Here is a 13166-nt window from a genome sequence, read left to right on the forward strand (position 1 = left end):
TGTTTTTAGTGCTTGCCGAACATTACCTTGGCCAGCAAGGTCGCCCGATATCTCTCTTAATGAGCACGTTTGGAGCATTATGGGCAAGGCCCTCCAACCAGCTCGGGATGCTGACTATCTAACGTGCCAGTTGGACAAAGTTTGGCACGATATCCCTCAGAAGGACAACCGCAATTTCTATCAATCAATGCCAAGTCGAATAACTGCTTACGTAAGGGCCAGATGTGGACAAACGCGTTACTGACTTTTTCACTTTGTGAAGCTCTGTCACTTCAACAAACCATCCAGTTTTTCTCTAACTGTAATTATTTGTTTTTCTGTACATGTACATCACTTCTACCAATTTTCGTCCCATTCGGATAACTCTTTCTTGGTGCGTCCCTTTTTTTTCCTGTCTAAGAGTGTATTTTAATTTACATCAGTTAAAAACATTATTCAAATTATAAATTGAAGATCTAAATTATTAAAATGTTCCTTTATTATTTTTAAATAATTTAATTTCTTAAGAAGTTACAGATTAACTAAATTTGAAAGAGAAGGTAAAGGTCTTATTATTTGTTGATGTTCTGAGAGTCGACTATGCGCGTGGCCCTTTCGAAGATAATTTATGTATCTTGTTATTTATATATGCTTAATTCCAAGTTAATGGCCGCATTAGCGCTATAGTTTCATTTGGACTTCCCTGATTCTTACGAAATATTTCTATGTAGCAAGCTTGAGTATTTTAACTATAGAACCATCTTCCTCAGCAGCCTAAGCGCAAATGGTATGACGTATGACGCACCTTCTTTTTTTCTTTTTTCTTACTCTGTTTTTGTTATGAGACAGAGCCATGGGGGGGGGAGGAAACCGTTCCATGTCGAGCATCACCTCTAATCTTTCGATCAAAAACTCCATCCCTTGCACATTACGTAAAACTGTAACTTCTGTTTGAAAACGCTTTGATAAAGTGACTGTTAGCGAAACTGCGATCTGCTATAAATGTTATTTTTGCTTATACTTACTTTTACGTCGGAGTTTTTAATTTGTTTGCTGTTAATATTGCATAAAGTTAATTTCTTCGTAATACTTGTAATTTTCTGTTTGCGTCACCTGATTCTGATTAATATTGTCATTCTTTTTTCCTTTCACAGTGCCACCCAAAAAGCCTGTGATCATGGATCAAAACGGCGAACTCTTCCACAGTCTCATCGGGCCCTACAACGAAGGGGACAGATTGTTCCTCGTCTGCGAAACGGAAGGGGGTAAGCAAGACACGTAGACTTCATTCTTCTTTTTCGTATTTATTTTTTTTAAATTTATTTCTGTTGATACTTTCTAAATATTTGTTATCATCTCTTTAAATAACCAAATACGCGGAAGAGGAAAACTTGCACCCCTTACTTCAGCGTGAGGCGGAAAGAGTTTGCAATCTGAAATCATCAGGTTTAAGTCGTAATATTTTGACTTTCTATCAAGTTTCATTTTGAATGCGTCACAATCGTTTGCTGCCAGCTGACACGTAGCGGCCTATTTCTCTCTATTATCCATTGCTTATGGAAAATATGAATGAGTGCACATTGCGCCTATAATGATGTGTGAATCAGAATATGCTTCTAGAGAATTGCTTTGTCCAGAAATAAGAAAATAAAATTAAAATAAATTTAAATATTTAAATTCCCTGTATATTCGTATATATATATATATATATATATACAGGGTTCCCGTAAATGTTGCAACAAACTTCCGGCGGGGGTAGAGCAAATCATAAGGATAAAGAATTCCATAGGAGTCCTGCTCAAAAACGTCATTGTACGCCGCCAGAGGGTGTTGTGCAGGAGGGTGGTAGAGGAAAGTGAGGATTGCTTCGTTCGAGCGGTAGGCACCATACGAACGGAGAGCTTGTAAACATATAGTTCCAACATGATTGGGGGCTCCAGCTGGTTTTGGACTGGATGTTCGTAGCCATTTAAACAGATCATTCCGGCATTGAAAGATTGGGCGTGGTGGACCGGTTCCCTAGCCCCCGCGCTTACCGGATTTATCCAGCCTTGATTTCATTTTGTGGGAAGCCATCAAAAGTGTCGTGTATCACGATCCTGTTGTGTTTGAAATGGATCTCGTGGCAAGACTCACCTGCGCAGCTGCTACAATCAAAGAAATTCCAAGTGTGTTTGAACTGGCCCGGCAATAAATAATGCGTCAGGCATGTTTGGCGTCTGATGGTGCAAACCTACAGCATCTGTTGTAACCTTCAAGCTTGTACACCATTTGTATTCATGTCGAATAAATGATTCAGCATAATTACTCTCTTATTTTCTTTCTCATCTTCTACCTCTGCTACCACTTACCCCTGACATTTCCAAGCATGGGTTCCTATTCTTTCCTTAATACTTACGTTATGCCCTACCGCCCCTAGAAGTTTGTCGCAAGTTACGGGACACCCTGTGTATAGAGACATAAAGAGAGAAATTTAGAACTAATTTTTACTAGGCATGTTTACACTTTGTTTTATAATTACGTATATATATATATAATTAAAGAAAGGAGAACAAACCTAAAAAAGACCTTTGTGGTCAAGAATTTTGCGCATTGAGCTGCAAAAATTAGAAAACAAGGTAAAAAGGAAATTCTTAATGCTTCAGCTTAAAAGTGGCTGTGATACTATGGCTCCGGTGAAAAAATTTTTAACATAAGTAAAATAAAGTGCAATGAAAAGTGTAAATACAAAATAAACGAAATTGTCACTAGAATACTTACAAATCAAAAACGCATTTAAAACTCAAATCTAATTGGAAGTAATATGTTGAATCAAGTTAAGACAAGCTTTAAACATTTGAATAAAAATGCAATTGTGATATAAGACATAAGCAAAAATACAAAAAAGAAACAAAAAAGCGGTAAATGGTAAATTAGCCCAATTCGAATCTCATTACTGACTCTTCAGGGAAAATACATAATGATTTTCGAATCCAGCTAATTCCATATCGCGTTTCGTCAAAACAGACAATTGAAACTGTACACGAAACTTTTCGAATATTAACTGAAACATATTTTCTCCTTTAAGAAAGTTAGTAGAATTTTAGTTGAATGAAGTAACTTAAATGCTTCTAATTTACTTCATTCAACTTAAATACTATTAACTTTCTCAAAGGAGATAATATACTCAATAATCCGTTAGTAAATAAATTATTACTTTGCAGCTTTTGCACAAGTATTAGGCTATTTATTACGTAATTCAATCTTTGATATGGAATCTCATTAATTGGATTAACACTCGACTTACAAGTTTGGCTTTAACTCAAATTGCCAGTTTAGCATCATACTTGAGTAAAAGACGAAACACCTTCGCATTTATTAATTATTGTTAATTGAACGGGGGCTGGTTTGTCCCCTTGAAAAGTCTTCCGGTCAATGACGATAATTACGTACCTTATTAATTTTCATTTTAAAAGTTACCATTTCTACTTTTCATGATTTAAGTTCAGGTTCCTTTAAAAATATCATTTACGGTATTAAATTTCATACTTCTGGATTACTTCATTCAGATACATTCTACTAACTTTATATTAGGAGATAATATAATCAATATTACTTTAGTAAATAAATTATTATTATCTTAATTTGCAGCTATTGAGCAAGTATTAGGAAATTTATTTCGATTTCAATGAATTTTAATTAATTAATTCAATTATATATATATGTGTGTGTGTGTATATTGTTTTCTACTGGTTCGTGGATTTGGAGTAATTCACGGTAACACTTAATAAAGAATCAACACACAATTTTATTGCACGGGACAGTTCCAAAGACATATTTACAGTCGTCGAAAAACTACGATGAATAGCAATCGCAACACATCCTTCAGGCCATAATGGTGAAGAGAGCTTCACGGCAAAGCACTAAAATACAGCTCCCGACTTGGTCAATCGCTCTCAAGCTAACCTCTGAACTCCACTACTCTACTACTGAGCTCAACATACTCCGCGTACAGGCGTTTGTCTTTATATATATATATATATTATCTTACATATATATACAAGATAAAAAAATATATAAATCAAAATTCTAATTTAAACTAACGGGTAAAACATTGCTATGATAATTGGAAATCAAAATTTTTCTTCTTCCCGTGCTTCCATATTGCATAACTATGCACTTTAGCTTCGCTCTCTGCTTTGCTAGTATGTAATTTCGCTGGCCTGCATAGAAAGCAATATCAAAATTGTACATTTTCTTGAACAGGCACGACTAAAGTGCCAAGTGATTGCGGCTACAAACGTCAACTGGAAATTAAAAATGGAGTTAAAACTGTTTCGACAGCTATTTTTTTTATATATATATATTACGAAGTCAACACATTAGCACACTACGCAGTCTTCAATATAGATCTACTTACGCATCAACAGTGTCTCGGCTTTTCCTTTCCCTTTCCTCGCGCTTTTATATATATATATATATATATGTGTGTGTGTGTGTGTGTGTGTGTAAGATACAACAAATTATGATAGCTGTTTAAAAAAATAACTGGTGACCTCAAAATTAACATTCTAAATTTGGGGATGTCCCTTGGGCTCATCTTTTCTCACAGGTTCCAGATTTTTCTATCTTACTTAACGTTTTAATGCAGATACCTCTTGTCGAATCAAATTAATTGTAAACCAAAAGTCACTATATTTTCCCACCTATGCGGTGCCCAAAGGTTGTTCGTTAAGGTTTTTTATTTTTTATTTATATATTTATTTTTTTTTTTAATACGATACATACTGTTCTGTCACTCACTCGTGCTAACCCATATTTTTTTTTTTTTTTTTTTTTTTTTTTTTTTTTTTTTTTTTAGCTTTATTATTAAGTACCATTTTCTTCGAACTTACGCCATATGCAGTTCAACAGCAAAATGACAAAAATTTTAAAAGCAGCATGTGTTTAGAATTCCCTGTGAAATGTTAAGTGTTGGCGTACATTTTTGTATTTTTTCAGCGTTTTCTCTGCTCATCGTATCAATATTCAGTTTTCTTACAAGAGAGCTTGCAAAACATTCTTTCTATTATTATTAAGGTACTACGTGTTAATTTGATTAATTAATTATGATAAGTTAATTAATCAAAATAACACTTACGCCACCCAAAATTCAATTCAAAATGATAAAATAGGCAAAAATTTCAAAACAGCATATATTAAGAAATTCCGCCAGGCATTGGAGATAAAAAACTTTTATTCCATACACTACAGTATTGCTACTACTTTCTTTCTAATCATCAAGTTAGTTAATCAAAAATTAATTAAAGTTTTACAAAATATGAAATATAATATTCAAAATTGAAAGGCTTCCAGGTGTTCCGGTGGAGGAATACGTTAATCAAAATTTGATGGCACCGTTGTTTTTTCACAATTGTACCTTTGTTTTTTCACAGTGCGAGAAATACACATAGCTTAATGCAGATTCTTCACTATTTAATTTCTTTCAAAATAATACAGGGCGATAACATTTCAGGCCAACGATTTGAAAAGTTTGTAGAGACATTAGGTATTTTTGGAAGTAGGCAAGATGAAAAATTAGCAACGCCTTCGCCGAGAATCGAACCTCTCAAATACGCGCTGAGTGTGCTGACCATTACACCACGAAGGCTCGCCAAGAAGGTGGGAGGAATACCTTATAAGTTATACTCCATTTATAGAGGACTAAGCAAAATCCGGTTTCGACACTATTGGCTCATTCGGGCTAAGTTCCTTTTGGGCTAATAATTCAAGATTTTTCTTTGTATTTTTTTGCGACCCTCTCACGCATGAGTCATGCATCAAATATTTGATGCAAATTTAATGGCAACAGTTTCTGTTTTGCTATGAGACGAAAATCCCTATAGTGAAAGCAATAATAACTGATTTCAGGTTTTAAGGAAACTTTGCAGTGATAAGGACGAAGCATGCCGTTGCCAGATACTGGCAAATAAGCAAGCATTGAAACTTCTGTTATTAATTATGAGTATTAAACTGTCTAATCCAATGTAATTAACCTTTGTGAAATAAGAAAGAACCTGTAGAATGGCACATCTATTTGTTGAACTTTCTTTCAATAACTCTTCAGACAATGCAATTGCTCTCTTCAAATTTCGTAATCTTCAAGACTTTGTCATAATTCTAATTATACTGAAATCATTCCAATTCTCGTTTCGAAATTCGACAGGCGGTTAACTCCATAAGCCTCCCTCTAATCCCGCTTCATTTGAGGAAGAAATTATCCAAACTGGGAGATGATAATTCTGAGGAAGTGGAGATAAGTTGGGAAAAATTTTTAATTTGTGCTTGTTGCAGCTTTAAATTCCATTCGAATGCTGTATTAAAGCCGAATAATATTTTATAATATATAAAAGCGACAACAACTGTTTTGCTTCTAAGAACTTAAAATCTTTGTTATAGTTTTCAAATCATATATTTAATTGCTATAATTTAAAATAAATTTCACTTATAGCACGGCCAACTGATATTTTCTGTGAGCGTGTTTGGCTATATTGTAATCAATAAGTTACATATCTGACGTTATACATTACGAAGAATTTCTTTTTCCTTATTTCTTTCAATTTCGGGCGGTCGTAGTTAATACCGTCGCTGCCTGTAGGCATGATGTATACATGATGTTACTGTATTCACCTAGGTAATAAAATTGGATTTTTATTTTGAATGCATATGGAATTTAAATAAGGCTTTATAGAACAATTTAAAGCCCATTTAATTTTTAGTAGAATCATTATTTATGTAATATTTATCTTATTTCTTTATCATTTTTATTTTATACTAATAATGATATGTGTCGTTTTTATTGCCACCCAACTGGGACAGTGGTTAGCGAAGCTGACTGCCGTACTGAAGGGCCCAGTTGCATATAAGCATTCTGTACCGCGCATAGGGAAATTCGTACTTGTGATTGGACACACTTTCCGATGACATCATTTTCTCTTGGCGTAATGACGTTTAAGCGGGATTCATACGGTTTTGTTTTTGTTGAATAGCACGCATAAGTTAAACGGAAGTCTTTAAATTATCTTTGAAACGAAAATATTTAACAGTAGCGTTCTGCAGATGGCTTCCTGTTTCATTAAATAATAAAATTATAAAATAATTCAAAGACGCTGTTAATATCAGAAGCAAATCTTAAACGTTTAGATTATATAAATAGCTGAGTTCATGAATTTAGTGCAAAAACCAGAGCACTACGATCTCGGTCCAGTTATAAAGGCATTGTGTGTCATTAAGTATATTGTCATTATTGCAGTTTTGTTGCATTCTGTTCTTTTCACATTGGAGAAAATATTTCCTCTGCAAATGTTACATTATTTCCATGTTAACGTCCATGTCATTTCTAACATTTTGTTGCCTTAGATGAAAGAAAAAAGCGCATATAATATTGTAGCTGAATTTGATGTATGTGTATAAGAAAAGAAACTTATTGTATTCATCTCTAATCTTATTGTATTCATCATTGTACATGTTTATATGTCAATTATCTTGACTTCGATGAATTTTTACTCAAATATTTTTAATTTAAAGACTAAAACTTAAGGACTTTTTTTTTTTTTTTTTTTTTTTTTAATTCAAGACCTACTTATATTCTCAAAGACTGTTTACCTTTTACTTATCTCTACAGTTACAGACTACTCATTTATTTCTAGACTCTCTTAAAATGTATAATGACATTTTATATTATAAAATTTGGTTATTCTTCAAAATTAATATATAAAAATCAGTAAACATAAATTTTGAACTTAAGTAACAATTCTCTAAATATTTATGTTATGAGCTTTATTGTAAACGTTGCCATCTATGTAAACACCACAAGACCTGTATAATATGTCTCTGTATATCATATGTATATTTGCACAACCATTGTAACTGTAAAATTTTATTTCAAATAAATACCGCTGATAGCGGATGGTAGATAATTTCCATTTATACAGCTCAAAAGCTGAAAGTCGTAATGATGGTGCAGTTGCTCTGTTGATGATCTCCTGTCTCCTGTCAACCCTTAGGTTAGCCTTTATCGGTAGTCACCGAAAGTCAGCACGGAGTACGATGCTGACGTTTAGTTTAATACTTTTTGTGAATAATTATAATAATAATGTATATATTTTTAATATATTTAATTTATGATATGTCCACATGATACATTTTTTTGAAGAAACTCAGCATTATTTTAAGATTAAAAAATGCTTAATATCATACATTGGAAAACGGTACGGTGTCGTTTGTTTAATTTATTTTATGCAGACGCATAAGATTTTAGTGGAAAGATTTATAACTCATATTCTGTTTCAGGTAAGCCGACTCCTTCCCTGACGTGGTGGCGTGAGAGCGTTTTGTTGGACGACAGCTACGAAGTCAGCAGCGAAGGTGTGGTTCGGAACGAAATCGAGATCACATCCCTCCAGAGGCATGATCTGATGGCCGTTTTCACTTGCCAAGCGTCCAACAACAACCTCACGGTGCCCGTCTCCAAGTACGTCACTGTGGACATGAACTGTAAGTATCTTGAATCAATTTCACCTATCTTTCTAATAGTATTCCACAAAAAATTTTCCTTAAATATCCCAAATATCTCTTATATATTCGCGCTTTGGAATCTTTGCAGTGAGGACACGACGTTATGGAATTTGTGTGTTTTCATTTGTGCTTTGTATGACTCAAAATACATAACCGAGAAAAGTTACTACGAAAGCTGTCTTTTAAGTTGGCAGCTAGAATTTTAAGTCTTTAAAATAAGATATCGAATGAAACAGAGTAAACGCTATTATTTGTCATTCTGTGAACTGTCAGTTTCTATTATCCGATAGCCAATCAGACAATGCGACGAGTAGTAGCAATCCCCTAAAAAACCGTACAACTAGTATAATTGTACCGTAAGGTATAACATATAAACTCTATTGAAACGGCGAAGCTAAAATATTGTGTTGTTATGTTATTTTTTTTTTCTTCTTTATTGCGTTCGTTACGGGTTCGTGCGCATTTGGACTGAATAACGACGACACTTGATGAAGTATCGAAACACACTTTCTTTAGCCAATATTAATCAGGACAAAGTCACGTTTTGCAATCGTCGAAGATCTATTATACACTCACTGGAACCATCAGCGACACAGCCTTCAGGTTATCAGGCTATAACGGTGGAGACAGCTTCACTGCAAAGCACCAGAGTACAGCTCCCGACTCTGCTCGGTCGTTCTAGGAACTCCACGTACTCTCGAGACTCTCCACGCTACAACTCGCGATGCACTCGACGACACACAGAGCACAGCTCTCGACTCTTCGGTTCAATCGTTCCCGGAGCTCAAAACACTCTCTCGACGATGCACTAACCGCGATACACTAAGAGATTCTTTCGATGCACTCGATGACCTACTGCAGGGACTGACTAACTCGAGACATACTATCTCCCACTCCAGCAGGGTTTATATAGCTTTTGACTTGTATTCGAGAATATTCTAGGCTAAACCGGTAAGGATTCGTTCCAGAAGGCTCTCCATCCGTCCATGGCACATAGCCAATTTTGTCGCCAAACGGGCGATTTCTCAATAAATATGACAACGCTACCTTACCTTGCTATTTTATGGCAACCCTAAACTTGCTTTGCGGGGAAGCTATCTTGCAGCGGCTGGACATTTCATAACAGTATTAAAATTCTAATGTCAAATAAAGCTAAGTAGAAGTAAAATTATACTATAAAAAACTACCTTCCAAATTTCATAATACTGTGATCTCGAGGAAAGTGGGAAAGTCATCAGCCCCAAAGGGACCCTAGTCCAAATGGGCTATTAGTCTCGAAACGGGATTTTGCGTTGAAACACTTTTCAAATCACTTTTTAAGTCAGCGTATAACTTTTCAAATTGTTGCCACCAAATATCATCGCCCTGTATTAAAGAAATTAAGTAATGAAAAATATGCATCTTTCTCCCACTGTGAAATTACAATGGTACCCAGAGCCATCCAATTTTGTATAACGTAATTTTCTACCCGAAAATGTACAACTGGAAGCCCGGATTTTAAATTTCGAATTTATTTTATTATCTATTTCATATTTTGAAAAAACTTTAATGAATTTTTTTATTAACTAACTGAATGATTTTATAGCAAACAGTGGCAGCACAGTACGGGATAAAAATTTTTTTATCTCCAGCGCACGAGACTGTCTATCGAAAACTCTAAAGATATGTTCTTTTGGTACTTTTCCGTTTCACCGGCACAAATCTCGCCAAGCAGACTTTGTTGGCGACAACATACAGTATACACATAAAAAATGTTAATTCTAAGAATTTTTTTTTTTTGAAGGCATAAACATTTTAATATGGTTTAAAATTTTTTAAAAAGCCAATAAATAAAGACAATAAATTTGTAAAAAGACATTAATTTAAGAATTTACTATGATTTCATGGTTCAAAATCCTGATTCGCCGGTTCGTATCACGTGACCCCAAGTAATCTCATCTCACGTAAACTACGCTACTAAAATCTAATTCGCTCAGTAATTATCTACATTAATTTCAAGTTAAATCTTAATTTGGAATACAAGTTTAAATGCAAGAATTATTTCAATTCGTACGAATAGCTTACTCAGAAATTATGTAAAACCGCAGTGCTTTACTTCGCTAGTGCATTCTCATTAGAATTGATGAATTTAACACTTGATTTCACCTTCGGATGAGCGGTTTAATTGCATTCTAATTGACTTAATTACCGTGAATTGTCTTAGGGGATAAAATTTAAATATCGTGTGAAAATTCTATATTATTGTATGCCAGTATTAAAAGAAACAATCTGATAAGAAATGGCTTCAACTTGTTTTGAAACTGAGGCGTAAAAGGTTACCAGCAAAGATATTCCGTCTGGCATCAGTTAAACCATTATTGGCGACTTTATCGTTTACGCCGGCAGAACGGAAAAGTACCGTTCTTTTTAAATATCTGATGATTTTGGTTTTGAATTGAATTTTATGTGTCGTAAATGCGAAAATTGTGGTATTTAATAAATAATGTTAATACATAAAACGTTAATAATAGAAAGACCAAAAAAAAAAAAAAAATTTGCCTGCCATCTTACCAAGAAAACTGAACGATTTACGGGATTCAAGGATCCTAAAATTCCATTCCAGAATTAGTGAAACTACAGTGAAAGTCCTGACGATATTATAGAGGTCATTCATTGATTACTAACATGCGTGGCATTAAAACTTGCATGAAGGAAGGAAAGACCAGGCAGCTTAGAACAGTTTCAAGAGAATAGGGGAGGATTGGATGAGACTGGTTGTGGAAGAAAAGGGTGTTCCTTGGACAGAAGAATGCCGGATTGACGAAGAATAGTAAAACGTGCACTATTTTAATTAAGAGAGCAAATAAAAATCCTTGCGATTGAAAGCCATCACCAAATAAACGAACAAGGATTGATTGTTTGAGTGGAATGTTTTCGAAACAGCCTTAGTTCTTAAAGAACTCGTCAAGTTTTATTTGCTGTTAAATAAAATTCTCAAAATGAAATCTAAAGAGGCGTAGCCGGATCAGTATTGAAAAATAGCATTTTGATGCTATAGCTATGCTAGCTCATGATCCTAGACCTAGAAGTGAGAATATTACTCAGTTTTGTAGTGATTATACGTTTTAAAAAAAATTATTCCTTTGAATTTCGAACTTAAATCGTTAACAAAATTCAAATAAAATAACGAAATCTTATATTTCTAGCGTTGCTCCATTCATATTGCCCAAAGCACGAAGTAGCTTATTGTTTTGCGAGAACACGCGGCTTTGGGCTTTCCGCGTAACGTATAGATAACTTTCGAGCTTCAACGAGCTTTTGATTTCATTACAGGGAAACGATGGATGTAAGGCACATAATCTTGGCTGTGTCATAACGGACAGTCGCATGGTGAAAGCCGCTTCTTTGATATATCCTCGGCACTAAAGGTGGACTTGGATCATCACAAATATTCAACTGAAAGCTCCCCTGCGAAGTCGAAATGCCTTCGAGTGATTCCCGATCGTGAAATACGACGTAGTAAAAATCCCTGAATCGCCAGTCGTTGTCGTAAATAATACGTCGCATTTGACGTCCTAAGCAAATAAAGGTAGCCACCTTCGTGAAAAATGAGAAACTGAGAGCCTGTAATGCCGGAGGGAAGGTGTAATGAATGGTGCAACCAATTCGAACTTCGAAGAAAAAGTCGGGACGTCTACTTCAGGGCAAGGTTTGGGATTCTGGAGATGTTACGCCTCATTCGCTCCTCGCTGTCATGATGCAAAGAATGTTTAGATAGAAAATCGATCGATTTTGTTTTTCTTTCTGTCTTGGTGATTTAACTTTCTGCATTTCTTTCTTTCTTCGTCTAACGTTTCGGACACATTTTATGGGGAGACGTGCTCTATCGAAATCCTTTCTAACTACCATTAGGAGGCCGAGTTAAAGGGATTTGTTTAATGTTCAGTGCAGGGTTTGAAGAGAGATTTTTCAAGAGAACAATTTGGACTGTCAGGAATTCATAGCTTTAAGAAGTTATATTAGTTTAGTAGTGCATTATATATCCGTGGCGTATAATTCTTTTGAACGTCATTAGAAACGTCGTTCGATTTCCTTACGTAACATCGTATAGTGTATTGTATTGTGCATTTATTTTCTAGATGTGTTTGGATTTGTAGCTATTGCATAAAGCGTTGTACTAGTATAAAGGTGGCAGTCAATCATTTGATCAGCAGCGATTAGCTCAACAGCATTAGTTGTCCCCTGTATTTTTCGATTTGATTTAGCAATTTTATAATCTTCCTAAATTTACTTCACAGACACTCACCGTTAACAGTTTTCCTGTAAATATCGCTCACCAGTGACCTTGACGATCACCTTACGTAATTTTATTTTAATACTTTATCCAGCCGGTATAGTTTAATACAGTTCATTTCTAGTTAATTTTTCATGAACATTTACAGTATGATTTTTATTAGTAAGGCCGCATGCTTCTAAAGTCATATTTTACATATCTTGAACAAAAAAGAATTCCGAGACACAGAATATTGTGTACAAAAATGTTCTTTTGGGAAAGAATATTGTAATTTTAGAACAGACGTTACAGTATTTATTCAAATAGACGTTATAGTATCCCCGCCTCTTATTTATGAAATTTAAGGCACTGTGGGTACGAGGTTTTGTACAGCTGGATG

At 34.6% G+C, this 13166-nt stretch overlaps 1 protein-coding gene across 1 annotated transcript in view; it reads left to right on the forward strand.

Annotated features, from left to right (window-relative positions):
• Positions 1–13166, forward strand: part of LOC118194015 (protein turtle homolog B-like) — a 356504-nt gene that overhangs the window by 123554 nt on the left and 219784 nt on the right. The window contains exons 3-4 of the mRNA XM_085810225.1: positions 1134–1244; positions 8290–8493. Coding sequence (XP_085666351.1) covers positions 1134–1244; positions 8290–8493 — 315 coding nt within the window. The remainder of the gene's footprint in view (positions 1–1133; positions 1245–8289; positions 8494–13166) is intronic.

This window comes from Stegodyphus dumicola, chromosome 2 (genome assembly GCF_044657685.1).
Source record: "Stegodyphus dumicola isolate Sdum_Otavi_A_Nest chromosome 2, ASM4465768v1".
NCBI lineage: Eukaryota > Metazoa > Arthropoda > Arachnida > Araneae > Eresidae > Stegodyphus > Stegodyphus dumicola.